The 17,498-nt window shown below is 35.9% G+C and overlaps 1 protein-coding gene and 1 pseudogene across 2 annotated transcripts; both read right to left on the bottom strand.

The window, feature by feature from the left end:
- Nucleotides 1-8,140: 8,140 nt before the first annotated feature.
- Nucleotides 8,141-8,898, bottom strand: LOC311097033 (C-C chemokine receptor type 8-like; annotated as a pseudogene). The gene has a single exon. The product of its transcript is annotated as a C-C chemokine receptor type 8-like (transcript).
- A 2,027-nt stretch (nucleotides 8,899-10,925) lies between these two features.
- LOC311097032 (uncharacterized protein) lies at nucleotides 10,926-14,149 on the bottom strand (the record flags this gene model as incomplete). Its single annotated transcript, XM_084136497.1, has 2 exons — nucleotides 10,926-11,125; nucleotides 13,417-14,149. The coding sequence occupies 2 exons, from the start codon at nucleotides 14,147-14,149 to the stop codon at nucleotides 10,926-10,928; spliced, it is 933 nt and encodes a 310-aa protein (XP_083992623.1).
- Nucleotides 14,150-17,498: the final 3,349 nt, after the last annotated feature.

The raw sequence follows: 17,498 nt of genomic DNA, 5'->3' as shown, positions 1-17,498 counted from the left end.
TCATTCCACCAGGAGCATGTCCTCCTCGGTGGCCCTCCTTTCTGGCGTCTCGCTTCAGGATATCTGCGAGGCGGCCGGGTGGGCCACCCCGCACACCTTCATACGTTTTTACAGTCTGCAACTTCCTGTGACGCCTGGCGCCAGAGTGCTCGGTCCTAAGTATGCCTGTTCTTACAGCTTCATACTAGGGCGGGTGTGATTACGGTGTGGCATAGTGGGTATTACGTTCCCCAAAGTGTCGTCACGACGACGACGCAGTGCGAGTTCCCTCGAAGGGGAACGTCTCGGGTTACGACTGTAACCCTTGTTCCCCGAGAAGGGAACGAGACACTGCGTCTCGTCGCCACACCTATCACGGTCAGAGCGCTTGCTTCATCGCAAATAGCTGATGTGTGTTTGTGCCAGCGTCCCTTTGTATCTTCCGGTTATGCCGTCATCTACTACGTCATGACGCAGCACCAATCAGGATTGGACAGATTTCATTCATGCTTCAGATGCGTTACGCTGAGGGCGTTCCCCAAAGTGTCGTCACGACGACGACGCAGTGTCTCGTTCCCTTCTCGGGGAACAAGGGTTACAGTCGTAACCCGAGACGTTTTCACCTATGTTATTTATCTATGGACCAAAATATAGCAGAAACAGAAAGCAGATCCATGTGTTGCTTAATTTTTTGTTTGGGCAAGCAAAAATGGGAATTTGGATCTCACGTAAAAGCAAAATAAAGAATGTTGGGTCATCTGATGCAATGTTAATTTTAAAAGGTTTAATTAAAACTAGATTAAAGGTGGAATATGCATACTATAACTTGGTTAAAGACCTGGAGACTTTCAATCACATTTGGGGAGTAAACCAATGCATATGTGAATCTGATTTTGATGGTGCTTTGCAAATTTATATTTAATTGTGCTATTGTTTTGTTTGTTTTTTGTGCTATCTATTATTGTATGTTTGTGTTTTAAATTCCTTTTTAAATCTATGTAAGGTTTAGTTAAACTTTGAATATTTTGTAATAAAGGGGAGTTAAAAGTCTTGTATGTCTTGTTTAAACTTAAATCAAGTGAAAAATCTGTCAGTGCACCAAGACAAACGTTTATATTAAAGTTTGTCACCTGAAGAGTGAATGTCTGGTCTCTCTTGATGTAAATGTGCTGTAAATGATACTCTGTGCTGTTTTTGTGGTTTCACTTCAAAGCGTTCACCAATATGGCACAGCTTCCTACACTGAAAAAAATGATTCATTGACTAGTTGAATTTGCTAAAAAAAATTATGTTAATTGGTTCCACATAATTAATTTTAGCTACATTTAAACAAATGCATTACGTTGAACTAAGTTCAACGTAATGCATTTGTTAAAATGTAGCTAAAATCAATTGTGTGGAACCACTTACGATAAAAACATTTAGTAAATTCAATGAATTTACTGAAATCATTGAATTTACTAAAAAAAATTATCGTAAGTGGTTCCACACAATTGATTTTAGTTACATTTAAACAAATGCATTAAGCTGAACTTAGTTCAACGTAATGCATTTGTTTAAATGTAGCTAAAATCAATTATGTGGATCCAATTAACATAATTTTTTTTAGTAAATTCAACTAGTCAATGAATCATTTTTTTCAGTGTATGCACCATCTCACATAAACAATATATAGGCAAATAAAGATAAAAAGAAATAAAAGTCAAAATGATCTATAGCATTTTACACCATTTGAACAGCGCACAATTGAATTTCCCATTTCTACCAGTTAATGGAATGAGCTCTCTCTCTCTCTCTCTCTCTCTCTCTCTCTCTCTCTCTCTCTCTCTCTCTCTCTCTCTCTCACACAGCAGAACAACTGGATGGAGAGGTAGAGTGTGAATTGCACATAGAAGACCAAGCATGCAGCACAAACAGGATCCAAGAGTGATTATCCAGGCTCCAGTGCAGCAGATCACTCTATATCTGAGAGGTTTGAACTTCAGAACAGAAAGTCCTAACAAAAACTGGGATAATGCAAGTAGACTTTGGAACAGAAACCAGATTGAGAACAAAGTGAGCAAAGAGTTCACAGAGGTAACGATTCCACAATTAGAGAGATTGAGGTTGAAGAACTCTGATGCAACTCCACTTCCTGTTTGTGTCATGATGAAACATAAAACATGAGTGTAGGAACACCAAACAAGAAACTGAAGCCAAAAAGACACGATCCTATGTCAATTTCAAATACAGATGTTGTAAGGTTGGTGGCTTCATGTATGGTGAAGTTCACTGCAGAGTTACTCGTGTCTTCCTCTTCACTCCAAAAATCAATAAATAAATAAATAAATATTGCAATTTGATCTAAAGAGAGAAGTGCACAAACCAGGGTCAATGGTCAGACTACATGTACATCAATTTAATCACAACCTGTTTTGAAGGTTAAATCTGAGGGTAAAATTAATGTACACTGAAGCAGAATTGGAATTGCATTTCAATGTAAAATCTCTCTAGATTATGATATAATTCTGGTAATTTAAACAATATATTGGGTTTCAAGTAATTTACTTCACCTTCAATGACAAAAACAGAGCTCCATAACAAAATGTAATACGATTGATAACAACAATAGTATATTGTATATTGTTTTACATTATGCTCAACACAATAGAATAAATTGATTCAAACTGAAAAGAGGTGTGTTTGTCATCCTGAAGATTGAATGCTCAGTCTCGATGCTCAGAGATTACAGATGTCATTGTACTTGTACGCATGATTTTACATTCTAACCATCACACAGTACATCAGCTATGCAAAAAAAGTGGAAATAATGCATTTTAAAGGCCATGGTACTCAAATTCAGAAGCCAAAAGGAACACATTCACACCACAGATGGAAAAATACATCAATTATCATGCATGGCTTAATGTACAGGCCATTTCCTTGGCCACACACACACACACACACACACACACACACACACACACACACACACACACACACACACACACACATTGGGTTTTCATGTTTCATGGGACAAAAACATGTCTCCACAATGACAAGGATTTCGGATATTGTCATTTTCTTTGTGGGAATATTTTGTCCCCAACAAAATCAGGTTTCAGGTTTACCTGAAGCACACACACACACACACACACACACACACACACAAATGAAACATCATGTAACGTGGGGGACAGTTCGGTAATGGGACAGTTCGGTAAGTCACTTGGATAATCACAATGGTTTAGGGGTCACTTTTTGAAAATTCTAGGTAAATTTAATGGCATGGTATGATAATATAATAATTCAATTTAAAAATGGAAAGAAACCTAGTATAGCCTTGATCTGTGACACATCAACTGATTATTCAAAACGGCCATAAGTGCTGGTTAGTCTTTGAAATGTCTTTTTTTATTTCATAATGTAGTCAGTGTGAGTTGAAGCACACAAATTAATTAACAATTTGCTTAGCCATCAAGCCAGAAAGCAAAATAACTAGATTGTTAAATGCTAACAGTGTGAAACACATTTAACTACATGTTGTGGTTGACAAAATACAGACGTTTTCATACATTTATTCTTTTGCTTTACAGGCAGTCATGCTTGAGGTTTGTGGTAGGATTAATATTTTTATTATTATAACTCTTAGGCTCAACATTTGCATGATTCCATGATTGTTGCCCTGGAATCGAGTCATTTGACTGAAGTAGACAATAATTTCAGCTGCTGCGACTGTAGTGTTTGTGTTATTTTTAATATCCTTTTCATTGGAAACACTTCACTTTTTCAAAGTCTCATTATTTGTTAAAATTAGTTAACTTGATGTAATATGACTAACAATGAACAATGCTTCTGATTAATCTTAGTTAATGTTCATTTAAACAACCTTTTAAAAAAAAAAAAAAAAAAAAGTTGTAGGCTATATGTTAACATTAGTTAATGCACTGTAAACAAAACATTTTTATATCACATGAACAACAACAACAACAACAACAAAAAAATTATGTAAAAATCTTCATTATTACTTCATGTTAGTTAGTGCATTAAAGGGATAGTTCACCCATAAATGAAAATTCTGTCATCATTTACTGACATCATCTAAGTTGTCCCAAACCTGTATGAATTTCTTTCTTTTGCTGAACACAAAGGAAGATATTTTGAAGAATGTGTAAAAAACAGTTGATGGACCTCATTGACTTCCATATTATGGTAAACAAAAAATCACAAGTCAATAGGGTCCCTCAACTGTTTGGTTACTGGCATTCCTAAAAATATCTTCTTTTTCAGCAGAAGAAAGAAATTGTGACGAGGCCTTAATGTAAACTGTCACCAAAATTTGACATTCTGACACAAAAACAATTCAGAAGTAAGTTGTTATATTTTCTTTATACAACTGAGAAAATTAAAAGCAACATGCATTAAACATATAACAAAGCACACCTTAATGTATAAACTTAAATACAATGATAAAGTTAAATTACTCTTAAACTTGTTATCAATAAACAACAGAATATATGATTCATAATGCCATTAGAAAAAACACTAAATTATAGCAAACATTCCAAAATCTCAGGTATATGCAATTTGTTACGCTAAAATTATTCACCAAAGCTTATTTAGGTCATTTCATATAACCTAAAATATCTATTCTAAATTAAAACCAGCGTAATTTTTATAGTATTATACGGCTCTCTGGAGAACATGACTCCAATTGGTCAATCCCAGCATTCAACAGTTAAATATTTCCAAATGATGACAGTCGAGATGAAGCTAAATTACTAACTGCCCAATTTGTGTGCCGTGCCTCTGCAGTCTCTAAAGGTTACAATAACTCAGATTAAAATTTCCTGTCTATGCATTTATTTATTTGTTATGTAGCCATGTAATATTCAGCTTAACACTCAATATTCAATAACACAAAATAAAACACAACAGGGTGATAGCGAGTCTAGCGCAAAGCAGGCGATAATATGATTAATAACTCAAGAAAATGTCAATTTTTTTGAAAAATTGAAATTTGAAGCAGAAGAGTTTTCCAGTCCGTTGCAGATAAAGTCCAAGGTGAACAAAACCAGCCAGTATAAAACAAATGTAACTAATTGACCAAAAAACCTGAATTAACTGCTGTGTCGCAAGAAAGTGCAATCCAGTGGCAATAAATGGAACATATGTGATAACCAAGCTAGCAGTAGTTACTCGAATGATGTAAAATGCTCTTCTCTTCATTTGGTTTTCTTCCTCTCTCTCTCCCCTTCTCTCTCCTGGTCCTGACTGCTTCAGAGCTCTGAGAACAGCCACAAGACAAAACAGCTGGATGGAGAGGATGAGGAGGAACTGCAGTGAGTAGAACCATACATGCATATATATGATAAATGAGAGAAAAGTAAACACTGAGAACAAACAAGTGCCAAATATAAATATCCAGGCCGCAGTGCAGCAGATCACTCTATATCTGAGAGGTTTGTACTTCAGAAAGGTTACAGGATGAACCACTGCCAGGTAACGCTCAACACAGATCAGACATTGAAACAGAGGATGAGCAGAGACAGTAAGTCCAAAGAAAAACTGTGTTACGGCTGTGAAACTTTGAAATGGAAACCATTCTGTCATCAGAATGAGCAAAGCGTTCACAGAGATAAAGATCCCACAAATAGAGAGATTGAGGCTGAAGAACTCTGATGCAACTCCGTTTCCTGTTCCTGTCATGATGAGCCATATAACATAGGCGTTTGTTGGAAGACCAGATATGAAGTTGAAGGTGAACATACAATACTCTAATATGCCTATTTGCCAAAATGATGATAGTGTGATGTTGGCAGGTGTATGAGGTGTGGTGAAGTTTGCCATGTCTGCTTTCTTCAGTCAGAACCAGAAGAACAAAGGAACAATGTAGTTGTGATCTATGGAAAAAAAGAAGACCAAATAATCCAAGGAAAATCTATAAAATGCAGACAATTGAAAGGCAAAATTACACTACATTATTGTAAGCAATTGTTATAATTCTACATAATACCTAAATTATACACAGAAAATAAATGCATTCTAGTTTTAAATACAATGCTATATAATAATTTGAAACATGTTATTAACTTTCATAGCTTAAGTTCAAATAGAAAATCTAAATTTCTGTTACTTTTTTCCAAAGATCAAACCTATTTTACTCAACTAATTCATCCACAGTGACTTTGTTATATATTATAAAGCAGAGACAAAGACATCGAATCAAAGTGAACAGAGTTTTTCACCTGGAGAATTCATGTTCCGTCTCTCTGGATTGACATAAAGCTCACTGCTGTTATATAGTCACTTCACAGATGTCCCCATGTGTATACAATTTCATTATAATTGTATACAAACATCACAAACACCATCTATGCAAATATTTAAAGTGGAAATTAGGACGTTAAAAAAGACAGACAATCTTGTGTAAACAACAATAGAAAAACATTTTATTCTCTGTGGAAAACTAATTTGAAAAAGAAAAAAGAAAAAGACATTGACACACAATAAACTGTTCTGCTGTGTCACAACATTCAAGAATCCTGAGATAGTAAATGGGACATATATGACGGCCATGTTCACAGTAGTAGCTATATGCAGTAGCTTATGTCAAAAAAATATTTATGACCCTGATTTATGGTTTTATGACATGTGTTTATGACAGGATATCCTTATATGGGGGTTTTATGATACCATATGGTATGTGAAATTTGACCCTGGGGGGGGGGGGGGGGGGGGTGTTTTTGACTGTAAGCTGCTTGGTGTGACAAGGAAGTGAATGTTTTTTTCAGGGGTGTTTTTATTATTGGTGGATAATGTTCACAGAATGGTGAAATTATGAAAATGAAGAGATCTGTCATGGATTGCCTGCTTCAGAGCTCTGAGAACAGCCACACAGCAGAATAACTGGATGAAGAGGAAGAGGAGGAACCACAGGGAGAAGAATCATGCATGTGCATATTGTGCGATATTAAAATGAACATGGAGAACAAACAGGAGCTAAGAGTGATTATCCAGACCACAGTGCAGCAGATCACTCTATATCTGAGAGGTTTGAACTTCAGAAAGTTTAGCCTAGGCCTTGTAGAAACTGTGATACTCTCTTGAGACATGAAAACCAAATTGCGATTGAATCAAAACAACATGACAGTTACCAATCTCACAAACAGAGAGATTGAGGATGAAGAATTCTGATGCGACTCCACTTCCTGTTCCTGTGACAATGAGCCATATAATGTAGAAGTGTGTAGGAAGACCTAACAGAAAACTAAAGCTGCACACACACAATTCTAGACTTTCTATTAGCTCAATGGAATGAGCAGTGTAGTTTGAGGATGCTTTAATGGTGAAGTTCACTGTAGAGTCATTCATCTTCTTGTCTTGAAAATCTCACAAAATGAATACTAAGTTATCTATAGGAAGATAAGAGTACTGATACTAGATAAATAACCCTGCACTGAAGAAGAAGAAAAAAAAGAAGAAAAAAAAACAATGTTGTGCATATCATAGTCTATGGTCATATTCATATAATATCATAGCATATCATATTTGTTTTATTCATATAAAACAAAACACCTCTCCCTGTTTTACTCAACAGCTAATTCATCTAAGTTGTCCATAACTCTTAATCTAGAGCAGTCTACTAATCATGTTAACATTTTTTGCATATCCCTCAATGGAATAAACAAATTAAGTCAAAAAGGAGAGTTTGTCACCTGAAGAGTGAATGTCCAGTCTCTCTGGGTGTAAAAAATACTCTGTCCTGTTTTTGTAGTCTCACTTCAAAGTTGTTGCAATGATAAATGTCACATAAAACAAAACATACACAAATGCATGTGGCTGAAAAATGATTGATGTTCATTCAAAATGTTTTAAAACATTTGAATATCTGAGAAATTGTGTGAATTTCTTCTTCTTTTGTGGAATCCAATGGAAAATAAAGAATAAATACTCAATCTTAATATTAATAATTACTAATAAATAATAATAAATTAATAAATAAATGTATTTTGCAACAAAAGGCATTTAGTAAACACACTGCGACAAATGCATTTAAGGAATGTATTTTATCAGGGCGTATCCACTATTCATCTGGAACATTTTCTTGTCAGCTTTTCTAAGTTTTTCCATACTGTTATAGAATTTATTGATTAGTAAAAAAATAATAAATAAGGATTAGTTACATAACTTTTGAGGAACAGAGGCAGGATAGTTTTTCAGCATGGTACAGATAAAGAACAGGCTGAACAAAACCAGCCAGCAAAAAGCAAACTATACAAATGCACCAAAGTGCACGAATATTCTGTTTTGTCACAATGGTAAAGAGTCCTGTGATAGTATATGGGACATATATGATGACCATATTGACAGTAGTTATTAGAATGACATAAAATGCTCTTCTCTTCATGTGGTTTTCCTCCTTTCTCTCTCTCTCCCTCTCTCTCCTGGTCCTGACTGCTTCAGAGCTCTGAGAACAGCCACAAGACAAAACAACTGGATGGAGAATAAGAGGAGGAACTGTGTTGAGAAGAACCATGTTTGTTCTATAGTATTCGGCAAGAAGAACATAGAGAAAATACAGGAGCCAAGAGTGATGATCCAGGCTGCAGTGCAGCAGATCACTCTATATCTGAGAGGTTTGTACTTCAGAAAGGTTACAGGATGAACCACTGCCAGGTAACGCTCAACACACATCAGACACTGAAACAGAGGACGACCGGTGATGCCTAGTCCCATTAAAAAGCACATTAATGTTGTGAGACTTGAAAACCAAAAACACAGTAGAAAAATCAAACTAGTCACAGAGATACCAATCTCACAAACAGACAGATTGAGTTTAAAGAACAATGATGCAACTCTTGATCCTGTGATGATGAGCCATATAACATAGGAGTGAGTAGGAAGACCAAACAGGAAACTAAAACTGCATGCATACATTTAAAAAATGTCCACTGGTCCAAAGAAATAAGTTGTGGATGATTCAGTTAAGTTCACTGTAGAGTTGTTCATTTCCTCTGTGTGTTCTCAAAATATTATTCAAAAAATGTATATCTTGAAACAGTGATCTATTAAAAAAGAGAGAGCAAATGTATTAAAAAAAAGCCAAAACAAACTGACTCAAGATTAAAATCTTCAATATACCCCAGTCTCCAGTTGTACACACTCATAATTTAAATCCAAATATTCATTTTACCAGATATTTAGAATTTTAAATTAATTTCATGTCCATTGAATTTTAAGTGACATAATTATTAAACAAATGCATCACAAGCTGTAATTCTGCACAGTTGTTTAAACTAATTCTTTAAATTACCCAAAAACGATTACTTGGTATGGGATGATTCTATTAATTATTATAAAACAAATGTAGTGTATTTCTTAGCATGAAGTTGTAAATAAAACATGTTCTATCATATTTCTAAAATTAAACAATACACTTCAGCACAATTTTACTCATTCAGCTAATTTACCTAATTCAGCCATAAACTACATCTAATAATCACACTCATGTTTTTGCATTTTACTGAAAATCAGTCAAAATCAATCAAAAGGGAGAGTTTGTCACCTGAAGAGTGAATGTCTAGTCTCTCTGGGTGTAAATGACACTCTGTGCTGTTTTTCTAGTCTCACTTTACAGCTGTCACAAGAATATATGTACATAGCTTCATATGTAGCCTAACATGTCACTTAAAACAAAGCATATGCAAACATATGCAAGACATGCACAAGATTCAGAATGATCAATGGTCTTCCATTCAAATGTCTTAAAACATTTAAATAGTATGGCGAAATTGTGCATTTGTTTTCTGAGGACATTAATTGTAGAAATGACACTTCATACAGCTCATAACATTCAAAGAGCTCTCTCTTGGGGGTGGGCGATATGACCCAAATCTTACATCTCGATATGGATTATTTTATTTAATGATAGCAATATATAATACGATATAATTATGTTTGCTTTAAATAAGGTTTTTCAAAAAAATTGATACAATTGAAATTTCACAGTTCTGGCCACAAATTTCAATCAATATCACAAAATAACTTATACTGGCCTAAGTATAACTTATACTAACCTAAGTATAAAATATAATATATAACTTCTCAAGCTCAAGTCAGTGATACAATAAGAACAAAGAAACTAATTACAAGCAATAGGACATCACAACTACAATAGAAAAAAAAAGACACAATTGAAAAAGACCAAAAATGATTTAGGCAAGAGCAGTGAGAGATTCTCTCTTTTTTGTTGTATGATGAACATTAATGACAGACAACAGCAGGTATTATGCTGTTGTCACTTTAAGACCAAATGCACGGATTCAATATAGGCTAATGTTACACACATTTCAGCCGCAAATAAAGTATAAATGTTAGCTAGATTATGTTAATTAGCTGTCTAGTGATGTATGTTGATACTGAAATAAAATAAAATAATGGTTTGCATTTTTAAAAACATCTATCGTGTGTCAGCTGCTTCAACATGCTGCATATATACACATACATTATATACACATATATATTACAAACACGTGATACAACCATTGTGATATGGGGGGACAGGGAACGATCGCATCCAGAAACGCACAGGTGGAAAGACATTGTGAAAAACACGCCTCTAACCCTCTTTCAGGAAATGGGACCCATCGTGTGTCATTATGTGTTGTGAGTTTGGCACACATGATTTATGTTCCGCACTTGAGCTACGCTCAATGCTGTGCTTGGTTCATCGCTCTGGGAACACTTTTTGTGTGACCAGCTGTGAATATATGTGTGCAACACGTCAATGAAATTGACTTTGAACTTTTATAGTCTCGGACAGTGACATCATCGGAATGTTCATTCGACAGAGGATATAATTAGATGTGCCACAGGTACACGACAAGTCTTTTTGTCGTCAGGCCCATACATGGCCCAGAATGCACCTGTATGCGTTTCCTCTGGTTTCATTGCTCCCGGGAGTTCTAGCCAGAGTTCGCTAACAAGGGTCTTGACCCTCGTACTAATAGCGCCTCGTTGACCGAACAGAGTATGGTTCTCAGAGATAATATCTCTCCTCGACGGCTCGCCTTGGGCGATATCAGAGAGGAGGGACCTTCTGTCTCAAGCTCAGGGGACGATATTTCATCCCCGATCCAAGCTGTGGAACCTTCATGTTTGGCCCCTGAAGGGTACCAAATGAGGGACATTGGGCTTTCACCTGAAGTTATTGAGACCATTCTCAGTGCTAGGGCTCTCTCCACTAGAAGAATGTATGGCAATAAATGGGGTGTCTTTGAAAGGTTGTGCACTGTACGTAATGCAGATCCAGTTAACAGCCAGATTGCTTCAGTTCTGGACTTCCTGCAGGAGAAATTATCAGCAGGCACATGACCCGACACTCTCAGGGTTTGTGTCCGCTTCATCATCTTGCGACGACCTTGATTGATGGGGGGCCATAAGGGAAGCATTCTCTAGTTGATTGCTTTGTTTGTGGGGCCAAGTGACTGAGGCCTCCCATTAGAACCAAGATCCCTTCATGGGACTTAGCTATAGACCTTGAGGGTCTATTTGAGACCCCCTTTAAACCTTTAGAGTCGGTGCCTGACAAGCTTCTGACTCTAAAGATGTTTTTTTCATATAGCTATCAGTTATAATAATTGTGGATTTGCAGACTCTGTCGGTCTCGCCATCCTGCCTAGACTTTGACCCAGGAATGGTGAAAGCAATCTTGCATCCTCATCCTGACTACCTGCCTAAGGTATCTTTCTCAACTGTACATCCAGTCACTCTTGAGGCCTTCTGTCCTCAGGAAAGACTTCACAGGCTGTGTCCAGTCCATGCTCTTCAGACCTACTGTACGTCCACTTGCCAGTGGTGTAAGTCAGATCAACTATTTGTTTGTCATGTCAAAACAGACAATTTCACATTGGTTGAGGGATGCTATTGCCCTTGCCTATAAGGTGTGTTGTCAAGCTTTGACAGAAGGCATCAGGGCTCATTCTACTAGGGGGATTGCTTCTTCTAGAGCCTTGGCAGGTGGTGCCCCCCTGCAGCATGTTTGTGACTCGGCAGGCTGGTCCTCTTTGTATACATTCATAAGGTTTTATAGTTTGGATGTTCATGCCACTCCGGGCTCTCACATCCTTGAGTCGACATCACAAGCTCATGTCTGAGACCTTGTGAGCACACACTACACAACCGTAAGGGGTCCAAGCACCCACAGTGCGGCGGAGTGGGTATTCTTGTTTCCAGAGCGCTGAATCAAGCGCAGCATTGCTTTTGAAAGGGGACGAGGTCAATGAAACACTGTGGTCCCCCCCCCCACCCCACCCCCCACCCCCCACCCCCACCCCCTTCCTGCTTCTACTGCTTGCTGTTTCCCAGAGGTTATGCAGAACACAACATGCTATCACCAGGGATTTGACCTTGTGTGTATTGCAGTCATTTTGTTTTAGCAAACACCTCCATCTGCCCTTTAGTCTGCCGAAAGCATTCTCAACAACCATCCTGGCTCTGCTTGTTTTCTGGTTATACTTTGTACAATATACTTTAAACATTGCATTGTCTTACACAAGACAGTATTTTAAATGTGTTACCTGAATACTGAAGGCTGAATTTTTTGACACAATGCTGAATGCACTTGTTTTCAAGGCCATTATAAATAACATAACTTCAATAACGGACAGAGACACATGGTATTAACAACTCAAACAGTGTTTATTTAAATCTCACATGGTTGTATCATTGTAAAACATAACAAAATGTACCAACCATGTTTTTAAATTAAAAGAACACTGAAAGAAACATTTTGGAACAGCGGCCACACAAAAACTACACATTGTTAGTTACTTTTTCTTGCTGAAATGCTCATTGTTAAATTATCATGCTCATGTTAGCCAGCTTACTCCCAAGAAGTATTGAAATAGTACACATACAAGTATAGTACTAGTAGGCTACACTGATATTACTTGCTGCATACCTGGAAAATATAATTTAACTTTCACTCTAAACACGATGGGTTGTTTCAATGATTTCATATAATTAAATATCTCTCAACTATGAAACTTGAAAATTGTGACATGTTCAATAATAATAATAAAAAACATCAAATAAGCACAGACAAAAAAACAAAAAAACAACAACATTTGTGTAAACGAATAAATTGTTGCAAAAAAATGCACAAGTCATTTTAAGGTACACACATACACACACACACACACACACACATATATATATATATATATATATATATATATATAGTTTCTCTCTGCGAGGATACATTTACAGTTTCAGTTCAACTGGAAAAACAATAATAATTTAAAATTGTCTGTACTGTTATAAAAGTTGTTGAGAAATAAAAAATAATAAATAAGAATTAGTTACATAACTTTTGAGTAAACGAGGCATGTTTTTCAGCATGGTACAGATAAAGAACAGGCTGAACAAAACCAGCCAGCAAAAAACAAACTGTACAAATGCTCCAAAGTGCATGAATATTCTGTTTTGTCACAATGATAAAGAGTCCTGTGATAGTATATGGGACATATATGATGACCATATTGACAGTATTTATTAGAATGGCATTAAACGCTCTTCTCTTCATGTGGTTTTCCTCCTTTCTCTCTTTCCCTCTCTCTCCTGGTCCTGACTGCTTCAGAGCTCTGAGAACAGTCACAAGACAAAACAACTGAATGGAGAGGAAGAGGAGGAACTGTGTTGAGAAGAACCATGTGTGTTCTATAGTATTTGGTAAGAAGAACATAGAGAAAATACAGGAGCCAAGAGTGATGATCCAGACTGCAGTGCAGCAGATCACTCTATATCTGAGAGGTTTGAACTTCAGAAAGGTTACAGGATGAACCACTGCCAGGTAACGCTCAACACACATCAGACACTGAAACAGAGGACGACCGGTGATGCCTAGTCCCATTAAAAAACATATTAATGTTGTGAGACTTTTATACCAAAATAACAGTAGACAAATCAAACTAGTCACACAGATACCAATCTCACAAACAGACAGATTGAGTTTAAAGAACAATGATGCAACTCTTGATCCTGTGATGATGAGCCATACAACATAGGAGTGAGTAGGAAGACCAAACAGGAAACTAAAACTGCATGCATACATTTCAAAAATATCCAATGGCCCAAAGGAATAGGTTGTGGATGATTCAGTGGTGAAGTTCACTGTAGAGTTGTTCATTTCCTCCTCGAGTTTTCAAAATCTCATTCATAAAATTCATAAAAAGTTGCAACAGTGATCTATTGGATAGAGAAGAGCAAATGTACTAAGAAAAAAAGCCAAAACAAATTGAATCAAGATTTAAATCTTCAATATCCAATTCAATATTTCCTATATTAAATGACTTTCATGTCCAGGATATTGAAGTGAAATAATTAGTAAATCAATACATCACAAGCCATAATTCTACACAATAGTTTAAACTAATTATTTCAATTACCCAGAATATTACTTCAAATTTGTATGATTCTGTTAATAACAATTAAATTATATCAAACAAATTGAGTGCTTAGCCTAAAGTTGTAAACAAAACATTTTCTATAATATTTCCAAGGTGAAACATAATCAACACTTCAGCACCATTTTACTCATTCAGCTAATTTATCTAATTCACTCATAACATTTATACTACATCTGATAATCACACTTATGCTTTTGCATTATTGAAAATAAAAACAAACAAATCAATCAAAAAGGAGAGTTTGTCACCTGAAGAGTGAATGTCCAGTCTTTCTGGGTGTAAATGACACTCTGTGCTTTTTTGTCTCACTTTAGCTGTCACAAGAATATATGTGCATATGTAACATAAAATAAAACAAAACATATGCAAACATATGCAACACATGCATAAGATTCAAAATGATTGAATGTCCTTTTTTCAAATGGCTTAAAACATTTAAATAGAAGGGAGAAATTGTGTGCATTTGTTTTCTGCGGACAGTTTAATTTTAGAAATGTACACTACATACACAGCACATAACATTCAAAGACCTTCAGGTCTCTCTCGTCTCAGCTAAGGTCTGTGTTCATGACAAAGTACCAAGGCAGAAACCAGTGCTCACCACGAAAAAAAAGCTTGTTTTACATTCAGTAAGATACACTGGTGATACTCAATGTCTTATGAAGAAACAAATGAAATGTGGCACTTCTTGGTAAACATTTTTGAGTGTTTAAGAATTGAATGTTTAGGAAAACTTCAACATAATATGAGTTAGCGAGTTAGTTAACAAGCAGTTGCAAAGTTACTTATTAGTAGCATGTCTTAAGCGGACTATCGAAATAAAAAGCAACCAAGTATTGAATTAAAAAAAAAAAAAAAGCAATACTAAACCACATCTGATAATCACACACTGAAAAAATCAGTGTAGAATTTATTTTTAAATGATAATGCTTGTAAATTTTACAAATAACATAAAATAAATGTCAAGTAGCACATTGAATTACATTAAACTTTTAATGTATTTTGGCTGTTCATTTACACAACAACGGCGTTGTGTGTAATCGTCTCTGTGTAAACTACAAAAACACAAATTTTTGAAAACGGTGACGTCATGTGTATTACGCTGAGTCATTAGCCTCTTTCACACATACAGTCTTTACTGGTAAAATACCGATAAGAGATCATGTGTGAACAGGACCTTTTCAAAAATACCAGTAAATTGGTTCCGGCAGTTTACCAGTAAGGGAATTACTGAATTACAGTAAGCTTTTTAATCGTTTTTTTATGTAAATATGCGCAAGATGATTATCTTTGACCGTTGCACTACATCTTTTTCAACGTGTCGCGCTCGAGACCCAGCCTTCTTTTTTATTCATCAGCATCCGGCTCTGCAGTTTGCAACTATTATGCGCGTCTCATGTTTTTAAGAGCAAAATTGCTTTCTGTTTGATAAGCCCTTAGGCCTTTCACTCAGACGTCAACATTTTTTGTCATGTTGTAGTGAGTTAAATCACCTATGAAACCTCTAAAAGACTGCTCATTTGTTTCTTGAAACCATTAACAGCCCATACTTTTCTCTTCCAGTCAGTGAGATCTTGGGCCAGATTTATAAAACATTTTTAAGTATAAAATAGTTCTTAACTGCCATTTTCTTATTTTCAACTTAAGAAAAAAGAGAAAGAAAGTTATTACTTAAAGCTGCAGTCCGCAGTTTTTCCTCTTCCATCTCTGTTCGAAATCTGCAATTGCAGTTATTCGCGGAATTATCAACTTTACGTGCGTGGCACAGCGCGGATGAATCCAATGTTTTGAGGAGAATGTGCGGCTGTCAATCAATGCGCTGGTGGTGTGGATACTGTCAATCGCAATCACAGATTCTACTTTTTGGAAGTATGACCATTGACCAACATAAGAATTTTCACTGGAAAATGTCAAAACAGGTAAGTAAACATCCACTTTTGTTCTGACCAACTAAGAGGAAAAAAGCATTGCAGTAAATCGCGCTGATTAAATCTAATGATCGCTTATCATATCACGTCAAACCGTGCAAATTATACTTTGTTCTCAAATTGTTAATGTTAACAACATCAGCATTGTGTGACTACATTTAATGCCCTTCCGATATTTATCCTTGTTTTCGCATGGGCTGGTTGCAGTCTCTTTTTTTCTCCGAAGTCTTTCCTGTTTTACAACGGGTGAATCTCCAGCTGACACTGGTGATTGTCGTTTGAACCTTTCTGGATCCGCCATCAAATTGATAAGTTTAATTATATCAAGTGCTGTGAGAAAAGGCTATAAATCTCCACCTCCAACATCCTCACACGCAATATAGCATACTAGCCGAGACATCTTCCTTATGTGTACAGATGTGACGTAATGACGCAAAGACATGCTCAAATTTCCCGCGGAAATCCACCAGTACCACTGGAATTAAAAACATTATTACAAGCATACCATTTTGAATCGAGCTAAGGCAAGCAGATAGTTTTGAACACTGGCTGGTTATGTACTTGCTCAAAAAATTATTTTGGATAATTTTTAACCCAAAAAAGCTACGGACTGCAGCTTTAAAATCAAACAAATATAATTAAAATTCTTCAAAAGAATGTTTTTAAAAATCCACACAAAAAACTCCAACTTGTCTTAAATTACCCAAAGGTAAGACATTTAATTAATGTATTGGGTTGTTTCAAATGTTAAGCATTACAACAAAACACATACTAAATATAACTACTACACAATATTTCATATGCACTATGGAAGGATTTCAATTAAGTGAAAATGTACATTGAGTAGGTCGCAAAAAAAAAAAGCCAGACAGGGTGATCCAAGTCCAACACTCAATCTGGAAAATGGTGAAACTGGGTGATGCAGTAAGTATTTATTCAAAACAAACAAACCACAAACAAGTGTTACAACCATATCTGATTAACACTCAAATAAAAAGCGAAATGTGTATGCAAATAACAATTTAAATCACTAGTCGGTTTGACCTCTCTGAATAAATGAGTGACCATGTTACCTACACTAACATGTTTTGGGATCATGAATCCTTATTTAGAGGAAAATTTCAATTTAGAAAAAAATTTA

This window comes from Abramis brama, assembly GCF_963993115.1.
Source record: "Abramis brama genome assembly, chromosome: 15".
Classification (NCBI taxonomy): domain Eukaryota; kingdom Metazoa; phylum Chordata; class Actinopteri; order Cypriniformes; family Leuciscidae; genus Abramis; species Abramis brama.
Note: the sequence above shows the minus strand (reverse complement) of the source record. Positions and strands in the feature narration are given on the sequence as shown.